The following is a 17294-nucleotide window of genomic DNA, read 5'->3' on the forward strand; positions in this document are numbered from 1 at the left end:
TTCATCGCCTTGAACTTGTAATGAGAATTGTTTTTATTAGTTTATTGCTTGTGCATCGTAACCATTTGTCAGTAGTGCTCTGTAGTACTAAAGATTAACAGCCCTAACGATGTTTTGCATATTTTGAATTATATTGGTATATCTGACAATTACCCTTCAAATTAAATGTAATAAACTTATAAATGTTGAATATATAGGCTAATTTAAATGTATTATTAATTTCTCCAGGTTTCTAAAGGAGTAAATAAGACTGTATTATTTGAGTTGATTGAGATCAATTTTTTTGACTGAAAAATGTTTCTGGGACATGGAGCTTCTAAGAGTAGGAGACAGCAGAGTTTTCAAAATTCTATTAATATTTTCACTGATATTTTGTGTTTATCCAGAAGAAAAATCATTTAAACATTGAGGATTTTTTCTGTTATTATGTTTAAATAATTCATTTTGTTTAAAAGAAAAAGTTGGATCGATCTGGTATCATTAGGGACTATATGGATTTCTAATAAAAGGGTTTGTGTTGCTTTAGAGTTCTCTATCTTTAGGAAACAAAATACTGCTTATATTAATTTCTTACTTACGGTAAAGTTTTTATAGACAACCACTGCTAAGAGCTACATGACAAGCTACCAAAACAGCATTTGGGGAGCAATCAGTAGCAAACTTGAGGTGGTTTCTTTGAGCTGTAGGCTTATTTGAAATTAAATCAGTTAATTTTCTAGGTAGTCCTAGATTATAAGCATTCCTACCACAGAAATTCTGAGTTTAGTTGTCTTGTATTACCTGGCCTAAGAGTTCTTTTTTTTAATAAGATATGTCTTCAGTTTCTCCTGCTTAAGTTGAGAGCTGCTTCTTTTTCAATACATAATTTTCTGCCTCGGGAAGTTGCTACATGAATCATAGAATTGATCAATGTGCTGCATGGTTAAAAGAGAATTTCAGAAGGAGAAACTATTGACATAATTGAAAATTACAAAAGGCAATGAAGAATGTCAGCTTGCCTATAGAATCAGTGCCCTGTGAGAAAAATGTTTTTCTCTAGCCATAACTAATTATAATAAATTCCTTAATTAATGTAATTAATTGATGATTTTTACAGCTTTTTAATATTCTGTATATTCACTGTCTTAGTAATTGCTAATTTTTTAGGTGTTACTGAGTATACACTTATTTTTCATTTTGGTCTTCTAAATAAAGCGGTGATTAAAGTTCTTTATAATGGGAAGAAAAAAATGTTAAGTAAAATTATATCATGCCTGAAGTATTATAAATATAAACAGGCAAAAAAAGAGTACACTGTGGTTTCTATTTTGACATGCATTTCTTTTCAAACTTGGCCTGAACAAATGCTTAGAAATTAGCTGTTTAATCACAATATCATAGAATGGCCTGGGTTGGAAGGGACCTTAAAGATCATCAAGTTCCAACTCCCTTCCATGAACAGAGAACACCTTCTGCGAGGCCAGGTTGCTCAGAGCCCCATCCAACCTGGCCTTGAACACTTCCAGGGATGGGGCAGCCACAATTTCTCAGGGCAACCTGAGCCAGTGCCTCACCACCCTCACAGTAAAGAATTTCTTCTTAATATTTAATCTAAACCTGCTATTTTTCTATTTGAAACCATTCCCCCTCGTCCCGTCACTACAAACCCTTGCAAAGAGTCTTCTCCGTCGTTCTTGTGGGCTCCCTTCGGGGACTGGAAGGCCACAATTAGGTCACCACAAAGCCTTGTTTTCCCCCAGACTGAATAATCCCAATTGTCTCATCCTTTCCTCATAGCAGAGGTGCTCCATCCCTCTTACCATCTTCATGACCCTCCTCTGGGCTGGCTCCAGCAGGTCCCTGTCCTTGCTGTGCTGGGACCCCAGAGCTGGATGCAGCACTGCAGGTGGGGTCTCAGCAGAGCGGGGCAGAGGGGCAGAATCCCCTCCCTGCCCTGCTGCCCACGGGGCTTTGGATGCAGCCCAGCACACGGGGGTTTCTGGGCTCCCAGAGCACACGGCCGGGGCATGTCCAGCCTCTCACCCACCAGCACCCCCAAGTCCTTCTCCCAGGGCTGCTCTGGATCTGTTCATCCCCAGCCTGGATTGATAACAGGGTTTGCCCAGCTGCAGTCCCTTGGACTTGTCTTGTTAAACCTCGTGAGACTCTCACAGGCCCGCTTAAACTGGTTCCAATACAGACATCACTGAGAAATGTGATTCCTGTCTGAGGCCAGCATGCCTGGTGCTATGGCCATTCCAGTGTCAAAAACCCCAAAATTTTGGCAGTGACACCAGCCATAGAGCAATGTATGAATAGACTCAGTCCATCTACTTCTTTCAATGTTGCTGCCTTCAACTAGAGTTATAGAGAATAGGGCTTCTGCCTCAGCTTCCCATACCAACTGCCCCAAGGCCCTGGAGTACTTTTTGATCTCCCTTGGATCATGTGTTGCCACTTCATTGGCCCCCTATGTGGAAGATCAGTAATGGGTTGTAGTTACCAGGCTAGGAAGTTTCCTGGTAGAAGTACATTTGATGGAAGATCTACTAAACAAACTAATTATGATTTTTTTGTTGTTGTTGTGTCCAGTGAAAATTTGTAGACATAGGTATAAATACTGTTAAATTTGGAATTTTACTTCCCAAAAATCTGGCTTTCAATATTGTGACTAATGTAGATGGGAGCTGCTTAAATCTCAGACTTGGACCTAGTCCAGGTAGGCATCATGGCATCACAGAAAAAGGCTTTTGTTTCATATCATCTTGTCCTGTATAACCTGGAGACCAATAGTCTGTGTCAATCCTTTCTGACTGATTTAGGAGTTATTGAACTTTTTATCACAACTAAAAGTTTGTAAAGAATTTCCACTTCACTGTTCATATTTTACAGCGTGTGGAATGTGGATGCAGTTTTCTGTGTGATCCAATGGCTGCTGACTGAAGGGGGTAATGCCCTCCTTTGATCTCCTGGCTTTGCTGATCACACAGCCTGGGATGTGCTGGCCATCCCTGCTGCCAGGCCAGGCCAAGCTGCTGGCTCAGGCTCGGCTTGCTGCTGGCCCACAGCCCCAGGCCCTTCCTTCCCAGCAGAGCTGCTCCCCAGCCTGGCTGGCCCAGCCCGTATGGATGCAGGATGAGGCCCATCCCAGGGTCGGGTTTAACTCGGTGTCATTCTGTGGTGACATTTCTGCTGATTGATTCCTCCAGCCAGTCCCTCTGGATGGCAGCCCTGCCTTCCACTCCTGGGATGCCATCCATGAGCTTTGTGGTGGTCTGGTTGGTCTCCTCCCTTATGTCAGTGTCTGTGCATGCCTGTATGTGTATATGTGTATGACTTCATGTGTAAATATCTTTTTCACTATTCCAGTGCAGCAACTGGATTGAAAACTGGACTGAATCCAGAAAATCAAAATGAGCTTCCTAATTAAGCCCTGTTTTTTTCTAGTCAGTATTAATTCCATAAAGTCTCTTGTATAGAAGCGAGAGGTGTTTGTTAATCCATAACCACTGTCAGTGAGAATCCATTTCCCCACAAAAGTTAATAAAATTGAGTACTGATGGATATTTTGAAATTATTGGAGACTTGCATTTTCTGTCCAGATAACTTTAGAAAAGAATGCTGTGTGATAAAACTGCCTAACAACATGGTGAAATAAATATTTTGAGAACTTGGAATTACAAATTTAAGAATAGTCAGCTTCCATCAATATGAAACTGGAAAATTATGCAGTAAGAGCATGTCACTTCCCAGGACTAGCTGGATCAATAGGTTTGGTTTTGGGAAAAGAGCAGAGATTGTATTTTTCTTCCTCAGTGTACTTTATATTTAACCTTTTTTTATGTCATTCCTTATGCAAAATATCAATAAACAAAATGAAGGTTTAATTTGTCTTTTGTTGACTACTTTGTACTTTCTATTGATTGCTTGGAGCTCAAGAGAGCTAATTATTTCAAACTCTGCATCTACTGAGGACTCTTCCCGTTCAAATATCTACTGGATTAAAATATTTTGAGGAAGAGTATTTGGTGAGAAAAGTCATAATGCTTTTCTTTGTAACTTTTGTGTTCAAACAGCACATCTGGGTGTAGTAATAACTGATTTAAATTTATTACTTTCTCCCTTAACTAGGTCAATCTGTGAAGCTGTTTATACAGTGTTTACATACAAGTGTAACTCCAGGGTAGAAAATAAGTAGTAATATTTTCAGTGCTGTGGAAATTATGTTGTGGGGTGTTTGATCTGTTTCAGGATGTCTCTGGAATGCCAGCTCTCTGTCGGCCTGTCGCAGAGGGAGGAGGGGGTTTTGATTATCGGCTTGCCATGGCCATTCCGGATAAGTGGATACAGGTGAGAACTTCCTAAGAAATACATTGTGCTCTTCCAAGTGGGGTGTTTCTCTGTCAGTGCATACACATAAACACTTCTGAACCCTTCTGACAAGTTTTGCTTTCTCTTCTGTTAATGTGCTATTGAAATAAATTCTGACAGGCTTGAGCACAGGTATTACAGGCTGAAATGAGAGCTGTCAGATGTTATGTAGGTTTCAGGTGAGGAAGTTCAGGAGCTGGGATTTGCATTCCAGCTGATAATTGTTTTCTTCATACAATACACATAAACTCAATTTCTTCGAAATGATCTGTATCTTGCAACAGCTGTAGAATGTGTAATCTATATTGAATGTGAACAGGTAGTTTAAAAAAGTTTATATGCATATAAATATAAAAAATACCCAATAAAGAATCACTCCAAAAACATGCAATAAACCCTCCTGACACTAGATGTAGAAATTGGCATTGAATATAGATAGGCCTGAAAGTTTAAGCAAAGTAGACTTAAGTGAATTACACAAACACTTGCAATTGGTACAGGGGGTTACAAAAAGAGTAATAAAAATCTGTAAATGCTGAAGAACAATAAGATATTAGTAAGTTCTGACTACAATAAGGATTTATATCACCTTTTCCTTCATATAGAGAGTCACAAGAAAAGGCATAAAACCCCAAGTGATCTGAAAAGGCTTCTAGTGATGTTTTAGAGAATGTTTTTCAGTTAGAAGATTACACCCAAATCCCTTGGGCTGTCACAATGATCTGAAAACAATAAATGTTTTATATGAACATTAATGCTTCAATAAATATAGTGAGTAGCTAAAAATAATTTCAAAAATTAACTTACCTTCAGCATCTTTCAATTTTGTAACTAGGAGGTAGAAGGGCAATTGAAAAACAGATTTCAGACCTCTTTTCTGAAGATAAACTTGACAGCTTTTCCAACAGAGACAGCTTCATTAAAATTTGGAATGTGTAGTTTAGATATTTAGGTCCTGGAATACAGCAAGGGCTCATATTTTTTTAACAATAAATACCTAATTGTGATGTTTTTTGCATTTCTTGGAGTTTTGTTATTTTGTTTTTTGGTTTTTACTTTGTTCCTTACCACACTTTAGAGCAGGCAATATGAGCAGTTTCCTGGGTAGGCAAAATGCAAGTGGCCAAGTTCATGTTACATGGGGAAAAAAAACAGGCTGTAGAATTTTACAAGTGAAAAAAATTGATAATCTGATATAGCAATCTCTGATATGGTCTGATTAATTTAATTCACAGTACTTGGATAGGAAACATAATAGTGCTGCAGTAAATTCTGTTGTTTAACTGGAGGAAATGTCACTTTTTCCAGCTTAAAAACGTACTTGACATGGGGCAGCATGAGACACTGATGAGATGTTGGGTGCAAATCGGTTATGATTGGGATTGTACAAGAACTTGCAGTGATGCAGGCAGGAAGCTTCTTGCCAAGGAAACTGCATATGAGTGGCCACAGTAGAGAGATGGAGTTAGAGAAAGAGGTGATGGCAGAGTTTGTTACCACATTTCTTGAAGGGAAAAATAAAGCTGAGATGATTGGAAGGGAAAAGTTTAGAAAGAGTTTATCAGCTGTTATCAAACTCTCCTAGACTGCTTGCTCTCATTTCTCTCCAGTTTTTAAGTACATACCTGTTAATAGTAAGTTTTCTAGGCAACTTGCTAAAATCAGTTTGAAAACTGGAGAATCTCCGAAAGATTCCATGAAAGAATTCTGAAGGATCTGTAAAAGTAAGAAAGAGAAACTGTTTGTCCCAGCAGTGGCTGTACTAGTTCAGATGAAGGATAGATGTAGTACATAACACGATGCTGCCTAGGGCTCTGGATGTGTTCAGAGCCAGAATTTACGGACTTAAAAAAAAAAAATCCACAAAGAAAGGGAAAGAAAAGACTGTTTAGGAGTATGTGGGCAGTTACAATTATAATGTTAAATTTTACAGTGTGATATTGGCCATCTTGGTGCTATTGCCTTTTTATCACTTCTATTTTTATGTCTATATATTTGCATATATGCATTTAAGTCATAGTGATCAATGGAGGTCTACAAAGTGTTGTAGAAAAAAAACGAAAAAACTAACAATGACATTGAGCTAGATTTAGCAGAGGAAGGAAATAATGTGATATGAGGCAGAAAATTCCTATTAGTGGGATTTAGTTTCAATTTCTAAAAATCAAGAGGTGGCGGCACCACACTGCCCAGTGGTTAAGCTTTAGTTGGAAGCTCCCACATGCCAGGGTAGCATCTCCTGATACTGTAAATCAGGCAGGTGTGTGCCCACATTTTTCTTCCTTGATTTTGGCGCAGTGCTCTCTTGCAGGTCCTATCAAACACATTATCCACTGTATCAGAGGAGTCACATGATAAATGGCAACTCCTGTTGTCCGTGCTTCCCCAGGGAGGTAGAGGAGAAACAAAGGATTCTAGTTATTATCATTATGTGATAAAATTGAAAAGAAAAAAAAAAATCTCTTTGGATTATCAGAGAAAGCTCATCACTTCAAAACTTGGGAACACAAGAACACAGTTCACAATCCATTAGAAATTTCTGTGCCAGGATGATGTTATGTGCTTTTAGTTAAAACATCAATAACTTTTCAGAGATCTTTCTTTTTTTTCTGTAGATAATTAAGGAGCTGAAAGATGAAGACTGGAATATGGGCAATATTGTGCATACATTAACAAACAGACGGTATGAAGAAAAATACATTGCTTATGCAGAGAGTCATGACCAGGTATTTTCAGCTGTTTGTTTGTTCATAAGCAAGTAAAAGATCTTGTTTAGAGGCTTGGTGGGCTTTATTTTTTAAAGATGAAAAAGGAGTTGAGAAGGATGGCAAGAATTTCAGAAATAGGTAGATTTGGGCTACTGCTCTTTTTTTTTTTTTTACCTTTTTGTTTTTTGGTGGTTTTTGGTAGCTATTTTTTTGTTTGTTTGTTTCTGGGGTTTTTTTGTTTTGTTGGTTTGTTTCCTTTTCTTGTTTTTGTTGTTTGGGGGTTTTTTTTTATTTTTTTTGGTTTTGCTGTGTTTTTATTTTGCGATAAAAATCCTTCATTTTCCTAAAGGAATCCTTCCTGGAGTGCATGGGTAGTTGGTTTTCAGTTTTATTTTATTTTTAAGAGATGAGTCAAAGGTGTATAACCCATACTTTTGAAAATCCAGTTTCTGTTAAGTAAGCTGGAACACTACTTATGATAAGGGTAAACAATATCCCAATTTAAGAAATTTGTTTGTAACTTGGATTTCAAACATCCTCTTTTGAGACCTAAATGAAATATTCTGTAACAGTCTGGTTGAAACCACAGCAATTGTAATAGTTCTTTGTGTGGAAAAATGAAAAAGTAATAACAAAAAAGTGGATAACACTCATCTCCCACAATCTTTTTAACCCTTGTTTCTGAAGAGTCAGCAAACACGTAATTTGGGAATTGTGAAATTAGGAGTTTTAAATGTTTTATTAGAAAATGGATATTTTATTTAAGTAACTTATCTTCAACTCTTTCCTTTACATAGTAGAGGTTGATATTTTAATTCCTGTACTTTCAACAATAAATGTCAACAGAAGTGTCCGAAACGAGTTGTATACTTTAAAAAGTGCATTCTGAGTTTACCATTCATTATATCCATTTTGTGTACCTATTTACATTCTAATCTCAGAGTCTGTTGCAGTGTTCATTTAATGCATTCTTCTGGTAAAGAACTTCCGAAATTACTTGGAAATGCATATTTTTCTATGATAAGCTGCTTTCATCAAAACTGATCCTTCACCCTAAAACATGACATAAAACATTACTGTTGCTGTTCTTTTATTTCATGCTGATTTTTAGCAATTGAGTTGTTTTCCATATCACTATGAAATTTCAGTTTAGAATGTCATACTTTGGGAAAAAATCTCATTATTTTAAATGAAAATAAAACAATGATTACGGATGTACATCAGGCTGATGTGTGAAAAGTAGGATAGAGAAACAAAAAGGAAGTGTAGATAAAATTCAGTCTAAAGATGTCTGGAGTGATGCATGTGAGGGTACAATCCTGGTTTCTTACATGATGTAATGGGCTAGGAGCTGGCTGTTGCCAGTCAGAGTACAAGGCCTTGTGGTTATAAGGAGAGTGTGAAAACAGCAACTCCAAAGCTAATAGCTGTCAAAAAAGCAGATGCAGTCCTGGAATTATTATGAGTGGAATGGAGCAAAGAGCACCATCAGTATGCCACTGCAGTCTTTCATGGTTTGTGTGCATCTTGAGTGTTGGAGGCAGGTTTGGTCCTGTATCTTAAAGGATATACTGGAAAAAATGCTGTGAGAGAGGAATAGCAGCTGCAGATTGATTTTCATAAGAAAAAAACTAAACAGAGTAAGATTCTTTGGGGTAGCAAAGAGATCATTGAAGGAGGAAATACATCCATTTATAAAATCCCAGCTGCCACAGAAAGCACTTAGCTTCTCTTCCAATGGAAAGATTAGGGGATATTAAATGGCAGTAACAAATGCCACATTCTGAGTCCAGAAAATAGTTGTTCATTGCAGTCTTCAGTCTTGTCATTGTTGCATAGGGATTTTTTTTCCCTTTAAATAAACTATTTTTTACTTAAGGGAATAATCTATATATGCTGTTATATTGTCAGTTGGAAAATGAAAGGATGATGGTGCTTTTCAGCTAGACCTGTTTACAATCCATCTGTATCTCTGGAATTTAGTAGGTTTTCCTTCAAGAGTATGAAATAAGAATTGGTCTAATTGAACAAAAATCAGCTATTTAAATATAAATGCTTCAAAATGTTTTTAACTACCTGCCTACTAATACATAGAGTAGCATTTTGTGGCCTTTCTCAAGTAGCAAGTTAGTAATTCAGCTTTTTCTTTTGTGTGAAATCACAGAAAACCAATCACATTCTTGACTGCATGTAAATGAATCCTTCATACTCACTCTGCATATCTAAATCAGAGTTTTGTTACTACCCAATTATTTTTGCATTCCAAGGACTTTTACTTTAGACGTTTGCTTTCTTATTTTCTGTGTTTCCTATAAAAATTCCCAAATGGTCACTTTTCACTCACTGAGTTGATGCTGATGTTTCACATTTGATATCTGTAGGTGAAAGAGTTCTTAGAAGTAATTATGCAGTTTGATCCCATCAGGTGAAATGTAGGGCCAGGGGTTAGGCAGTGGCCGGTCCATTATCATGTACACTCAATCCAGGAGCCCCAGTAAGGGAGGGAGGATGGCAAGGGGAAAACAGACAATTGGGGCTGACACCAACTCAGCTCATGGACATCCCTGCCTCAGTTTACATCTTTCAGTTTTTGTCAGCAGATGAGATATATATTGCACATCACCCAACGCACAGATGCAGTGATCAGAATGTAGGGTCACCGTGACCTGATGGGCAGTGGCAGGATGTTTCCTTCAGGAACAGGGGCTGTATCATGCACACTGAGCCACGTCCTTGTTCCTCAGCAATCTTGCAAGTCCTCCCCCTACTGACCTCCTGCTTTAAAAAAATAAATAAAAGATTTAGAAACACTTCTATTACACCCAAGGGTTTTCTTCAGTGTCTTTTTGAACTGTTCTAGGCGCTGGTTGGTGATAAGACACTGGCCTTTCGCCTGATGGATGCAGAGATGTACACAAACATGAGTGTGCTCATGCCTCTGACGCCAGTTATTGATCGTGGGATACAGCTTCATAAAATGATTCGTCTCATTACTCATGCACTTGGAGGAGAGAGCTATCTGAACTTCATGGGTAAGTAATCTCAGGAAAAAGTCTCTCATTTTCTCATCTACAGAATGCGTGGCAGGGAAATAAAGTGATCTGACATCATCTTACATCCACAGTATTTATCACAGTGCTGAAATTTGGAGCATAAATGCTTTTATAGATTTATTACAAAAGGTAATATGCGTTGTTTTTCTGTCTGTAAGATGCATTATAAGACAAGAAAATAAAATCAAGATGGTTCCTAACTGTAAGAGAAATAACTTTTACAACTCAGACTAGTATTTTAAGTGCTGTTCTGCAAGTTTGTCAGGTGGTGAGCTGTGGCTCATGCAGCTGGGTTGAATTTCATCTCTATTCTTTTACACCCCTAAATTTTTTAGGGTAACAGTGAATTTACTGAAGATAGCTCTGTGCTTATTTCAGTAATTAATTGTCAGGAAGCAGTCTGGAATCAGTTGACTTATTTCCTTCCTTCTTAGTGCTTAATGAGGTAGGCAAGGACAAATCACAGACAAAGGAGGCACATTCTGCTATCCAAGCACAGAAATTGTAAGTTAGTGGTACTTTCTTCTGGTCCATAAGCTGTAAAATAAAACTGTTGCATTACTTCCTAAGCATGGTTGCTACAAGAAAGTTCAATTGTTAGTCTAATTTAATCAGCAAGTTACAGTTGCATGTCATCATCTTAAAAGTTCAATGTTCTTAACTTCATCCGAAATTCCAAAGCTGTTTGTGTTGTTTTTTACCACATTCAGTCCTTTAATATCTTTGCAAAATAGTTCTTACTTTAGAGTAAAAATATTGTAATGTGGTCTGACTAGTTCTGTATAGCAGTTGGGATAGTCTCATGGGGAAAAAAAAGACTGAAAGCCTGCTACAAAATCACCATCTCAGTTTTCTGATAATGTAACACTTGAAAATTATGGAAATTTTAGCTTAGTATTGTCTTCTATTTTTGTGGTTAAATGTTTTGTTATATAAAGTCTAAGGGGACTGTTGGAAGTACACTGCTCTTCTTCCATAACGGTGTATTTAACATCATATTTTCTGATTAACAAAATGACAAACATAAGACGATGGCAACACTGGATTTAAGCATGCCTGTACTGGTACATGTTCTCTTTCTTTGTATTAGGAGAAGATTCAGAAAATACTGTGTTGATTTTCTTAAAAATAATTGAAGCAACTTTGGTACAGAACAAATTAATTCACTATATGCATACCAGTAAAACTATTATTTCCAATAAAATGCAGGGTTGGTTTTTTCTTTCTTAAGAGTGAAGAAGAGTTAATGAAATGAATGTTTATGAAATGTACAATCAGATACCAAAATGTTCAAGGTATGAGGTGTCTGCTTCCATCCAAACTAGTGGTACTACAATAGTTAAGGAGGCAGGTGTTTACAAAATACTCCAGCTAAACTGCAGGTGTCTTCGCCCCAGATTGACTTAGTAAGATTAGAAATATAATCAGTAATGCAATATGGCATGTGAAATCCAGTGTGTCAATGCTGGCTGATTGAGCAATTAATATTGGGTATCTCTGAGTACTGCAAATGGTTCAGTAACTATATTATAGTTTGCTGTATGTAAAAGGTGAAAAGACTGTAATAACTGTTGGAGGAGAAACCATATAAATTCAGAATGCTGTGGATTTAAAATTCATGTTGCAACGTACTATCTAGTTAAGCAAATAAAGTGACAAATGAGTTCTTAACTTGCAGGTTTGTGTGAATGCAAAAGGTAAGAAAGAGAAGCCTCCTGTGGGGTGGGGGAAGGAGTGGAAATCTTTCACAATGCCTGGAGAAGGCATTCCAGGTGCCTCTGTTCTTCCCTAGGTCCTTCTGTTAAGAATCTTGTCCCTTCTGTCTCTGAAAACACAGCAAAGAAACACCCTGCTTTCTGAATGCTTTGTTCACCTTAAGGAAGAGCAAACCTCATCTAAAAAATGTTGTGTCAGGAGTGGAAATCTGTGTTCTCAAATATATCCTGGAATTTCTCTTTGAAGATCTGGAATAATATTTAATTAGACACATGTTGGAGCATCGTTTGGGCTCCATATGTGCAAGCAGATTCCTGTTGGTAGAAGTTGTGCATCAAACACTAATTGTGGCTTTCTCTCATCTTTCTCACTTTTCACACTGTCTTCTGTGTTCTCTGTCCTTCTTATATGTATCTCTAAGAAACCACTGCAAAAATCCTGGAAGTTGTGATTCTGTTTTTCATGTTTCTGGATGTTTAATTTTCACTGGAGGCTTTTATTTTTCTTCCCACTTGCTTATATCCCAGTATTGGCAATGAGTGATGTATGCAAACCTTAATGTGGATAGGAAAGTTCTGTTGTTTCACTAAATTGGTTCCCTTGTAACAAAAACCTTTGGGAGTATTCTTTCCTCCAGTCTGTGTTTTGGTTTTATGTGCAGCTTTCCAAGTGATCTCTTGGGCTTCGTGTGTGCATCTGGCATGGAAGACTTAACCTAGATAGGGAAAAACTCCATATGCTTGGCTGAAAATGATAAACGTCCTGTTGCAGTGAATGCACTCTCTGGGAGGCCAGTTTGTTTCATAGTAATAGTAAAAAAGTAGCAATTGTTTTGAAACTTTGCTGTGTCTAAATTCTCTTCTTCCAGAGCAGGTAGAAAGCAACAATCTCAATATAGCTGTAGTTTGTGCAACCCAGCTCCTGTTTTAGACTGATGTTAATACTGAGACAGGCCAGTTACGAGTCAGAAGTTGTCACAGAGTTTTAGGAAATCACAAAAATTCCAAGTTCTTCTACACAATGCTTTAGTTAGGAGCACATATGTTTGCTTCTTAAGGGGTTTCTTTCTTTACTAATTTTCTATGAAGACCTTGACATAGACAATGCACATTTAAATGTCTGAACTTTAATGACACTTATAGGCTCAAGCAGTTACAATGTGTGTATATTAAATAGTGGAAGTAGTATTTTTAATTGTAAATAATAAAAACCTCTCTCTTCCTACTCAAGTATTTTTATTTGTAATGATATTGGAATACCATGCACATCTAATTAACTTAAAACCAGAAAAGTATATGCAAAAATATTTAGAGCCATAGATCTCTGCCCTCCCTAATATCAGGATTTGAAAACAAATCCAAAATAAAAACTTTGTATCTCACTGAAATTCTTACTTGTCAATTTTAGTCCTCTACAAAGTAACAAAAGGGCTTGAGATTGAGCGAAATTCCTCAATCACTAAACAAGGACTAGAAGAAGTTGTTATAAGACTTCTAGAATATTACAAGAATCTTCTGATCTCAGCTTGAAAATAAAGCAACCACTGTTGTTACCCAGCAATGCTTAACTTCAGTGTAAAGACTCACACATATTTCCTGACAATAATACTTGAACTTACCACTACAAAACTGTTCTGTCTCTGCATCCTTGCATTTTCTTTTTGCTTCATTTTTCATTCTGCCCCTGAAGACAAGCTGTAGACAACGGTAATTGCTGTTCTTTAAATGCTCCTTTTCTATTTTCTTGTTCATTGCATGTGCCCTGCACTTAGGGAAACCCTGCAGGAGGTGTAAAACAGCTGTGCCAGTTCTTCAGAGGACTTATTTCCATGGTCTCTCCTTGTCTTGCAAGATATATCTGTGTCTAGATTTAGACAAGCAAGAGTAGTTGTTTTAATGCCTTGAATATACATAGCCAAAATAGCATTTTGGGTCCTTGAGATCCTTCATTGCACAAATACTTACTGTTTTATGCCACTATAGGGTCTTGCTTTTCATCTTGCTAACAATAATTTCCTTGGTTCTTTTTTGTTTGTTTGTTTGAAATTGGCTTAAGCTCAAATCTATTGATTTAAATGGAGATTAGTTCCTACATGAACTTCTAGTACTATTTTTCATGACTCTCCCATAGTAAAACAACTCTTAATTAAGACTCCAGAGGCCAAGTTTCACTCCCTGAAAAACAACTTCTGAGACTATATATGTATATATATATATATAAATATATCAATATATAGCTAGGAAGTGATTTGAAGTAACTAGAACATTTTTTGCCATCATGAGCACTGACTGATGATGTTACTGTTTGGGTTGACGTTTACCTGTTTCAGGACTATCAAAGTTGTCTGTTAAGTTTCCTCTTTCCCACTTGTTAATTCATTTACTCAGTAGTTCTATCCACCTTCTATAATCTTAGGGTGTTTTGCATGCACCAAAAGAGGTTTCTTGTGATGAGACCTTGTTCTTTCTTTACCCTTAAAAATAAAATGCTATGCATCATCTATTCTTCAGTATTTTAGAGAGAGAAACTTAGATATTTTTTCAGCTACTTACTTTTAAATTAAGGAATTTCATAACAGCAGGCTCTTGAAAAAATATTGACAAACAAGAAAAGGAATGGTACAAAAACTGTATTAGTAGCACCAATATCAGTGTGAGAAAGGTATGTACCATTTTTTTTGAGAATATTAATTAAAAACCTGAAATAAAAATGATACAGTGATATAAATAGGAATGTTACTTTAAACAGAATTTGAACCACTATTTTATTGCTACCCATTCTAGGTGAAAAAGGAGTTGTATCAAGAACAAGGATATTTAGCTTAAACCTAAGGGAGTTTGGTTCTCTTTGGCATGTTGCATTTTTACATTTTCTTCTGATCACTTTCTTATGCTTCTTACATCTGTGCACTGGTAACAGGGTGACTTTTTAGACCATCACCTAAAGAGTGGCCTTTGGAGAACAGATGCTCTTCAAACTTGCTCAGTTCAGTCAACTCCTCTTGATAAGCAGCCTTGAAGTGCTCACTTGGTGCAGGCTGCAGCTTTAGGAGAGGTGGTTTGAAGTCATCCTTCTTAGTATGCTTGCCTAGGATAGGTGACAAATGTCCTGCCAGTCCCAGGGGGTGCTTTAATTCCCTGGCAGCCTGACAGAAAACAATTATGTTCCCTTAAAGGTAGAAAACAAGGGTGTAATCTGAAATCATCCCTGCAGTTTCTCAGAGACTTAGTGATAGACCACCTACAACTTTGTTGCATAATCCCCCATATGCAGCCCCACTCACAACTTGGGTTGGGCAGTGGCAGTGGGCAGAATCCAAATTTATCTATTAGGCTTCATTAATCACTTTGACAGTTTCTTCTGCAAGGCCTAGAGGTGCAAAAAAACCCAACACCTTGTAACTGAAGCACAATGTCATAATGCCTTATTTATTTTATGTTAATATTTGTTCATTTAGAGTTAATTGAAACAAGCTTCATTGCTACACTTGCTCAAAACACATTAGAGTGACTGGAAGAAAAGCAATTAAAGAGAGAGACTGTCTCATAATTTAAAACTCAATATCACATAGACCTGCCTTATCGCACCTCTCTTCACAAATTAAGTATGTCCAAATATTAGGAATCTGTTGTGGGAGTTGATTGTACATCCTCCTGGAAAGTGTCGGGAATAAAGCACTATACATGTGTGTATGTTATTCAAATAAATAAATAAAATTATTAGCAGCAGCAGTCTGGATGTGATGGTGTATCCATGTCCACACTATGACCTCTCAAGGCAGAAACCTTGAAACAGAAACCTTCATAGCCAGCAGCATCCTCAGAACTGCTTGAGAATCAACAGTTGCTGCAAGTGAGTTGATGGACTGAAATCCAGGTAGGATTTTCCAGGATTGTAGAGGGAATAGCCTTAATTGAGGTCGCTGACATGAGTGGTACTTTATTTTTCTCTGAGTAATGCTGATGTTTCCTGAATTTGTACCCACATCTGCTGGGTATTGGATATGATTGCATTACCAGTGGAGAAGATTTGTAGTGTATCAAGGCATTCTGACATCATGCTTACAAGGTGTTGGGCTTTTTTAAGGATGAGACTGCTATTTTTTTAAAATTTTATTTATTTAATTTATCAATATGCTTATTGGCATCATTTAACCATGAAATATTGCTGTTGAAACTTCTACTAGTGTCTCAAGCCTTGTGCCTAGGGCTCCATCTGTTGCCTTGAATGTTGTATGATTTGTACAGCTCATGCTTCAGACTTGTGACATCTCCTCTACCAGTGTGTGAATGCATGCAGCCTGGTCTGCTAATATAATACTTGATGTTATATGAGGGCTTGCTAAAGAATAATGAATGAAGTTGTAAAATAAATCTCGAAGTTATTGGAGTTACAAGAGTTCTATTTCTGTTTGTATGACAGCCTTCATTTTTGCTTTATTGTTGTTTTATTTGTTGTTTTGAAGAACACAGAAATAGGCCTCTATATATTTTTATTTTATATAACTTTACACTATATAACTGTACTATGTATTAAAGCTTTCAGCACAGATTTTTAGAGGAATTTCTCTTTTCAGTTGTTTAAAAATGCTATTTATTACAGAAATTATGTAAAAAATCATATTATGAAAAGCTTTTTTCACACCTTGATTTCTGACTCTACAGGACATGGCTATTATTCTCTCCTGACATAATTGTGTTTGTTTGGTGATTTGTTCTTTCCATAACTATAAGATTCAGAATTTATTTACAGTAAACTACAATTAAAGTATTTAAAAATGACATTGATTAGTTTTACTTAGATGTCTTTTATGGAAAAATATAATTAAAGATAGATCCAAAGACTGCAATAATCTGACCAAATTGTATTTTGTTTTCATTTTCTTGATGTTAAATTCAAATACATTTAAAATCAACAGATTTACCTGACTTTTAGACTTTCTTGCTTTTTTTCAATTCAGAATGCAAGCTCTGTAGTAAAAGCTCTGTCATAAAAATGCATCTTAAATTTCTTGGGAGTTGTGCATATAAACACAGAGTTTTGTATGTAAGAATCTGTTTTGATTAGACTTTAGGCATTGTACGAAATTAAGATTTGAGTAAAAGACAATATATTTGCCTAGTAGGATGGAACTGCTAAGTTTTTAAAATTTGATAATATATAGAAAATTTTTTTGTATCTACATATGCAAATTTCTATATCTGTGCATAAAGGTTTCTTCACGCAATGATTCATTGTGTAAGCAATTAAACGTAGCCATTTTAGACTTTCTATGTTGTGGCTAACTTTGATTCAAACGAAATGCTTTGAATATCTTCTGTTTATATACTCTTGAAGTTCTTTAAACTCTTACATATTACAATTACTTTAAAAATGGCATAAAGCTTGGTTCACTCTATGAACAATTTGTTAATCATTAGTGCTTCAAAAGAGCCTTTGCATTGTAAGGTGGTGTGAGCTGATTTTG

At 36.6% G+C, this 17294-nt stretch overlaps 1 protein-coding gene across 2 annotated transcripts in view; it reads left to right on the plus strand.

Annotated features, from left to right (window-relative positions):
- Nucleotides 1–17294, plus strand: part of GBE1 (1,4-alpha-glucan branching enzyme 1) — a 143408-nt gene that overhangs the window by 88551 nt on the left and 37563 nt on the right. For both annotated transcript variants that reach the window (XM_032096931.1, XM_032096941.1), the window contains exons 10-12: nucleotides 4231–4329; nucleotides 6966–7076; nucleotides 9919–10090. In XM_032096931.1, the coding sequence (XP_031952822.1) occupies nucleotides 4231–4329; nucleotides 6966–7076; nucleotides 9919–10090 (382 nt within the window). The remainder of the gene's footprint in view (nucleotides 1–4230; nucleotides 4330–6965; nucleotides 7077–9918; nucleotides 10091–17294) is intronic.

Source organism: Corvus moneduloides, chromosome 2 (assembly GCF_009650955.1).
Source record: "Corvus moneduloides isolate bCorMon1 chromosome 2, bCorMon1.pri, whole genome shotgun sequence".
NCBI lineage: Eukaryota > Metazoa > Chordata > Aves > Passeriformes > Corvidae > Corvus > Corvus moneduloides.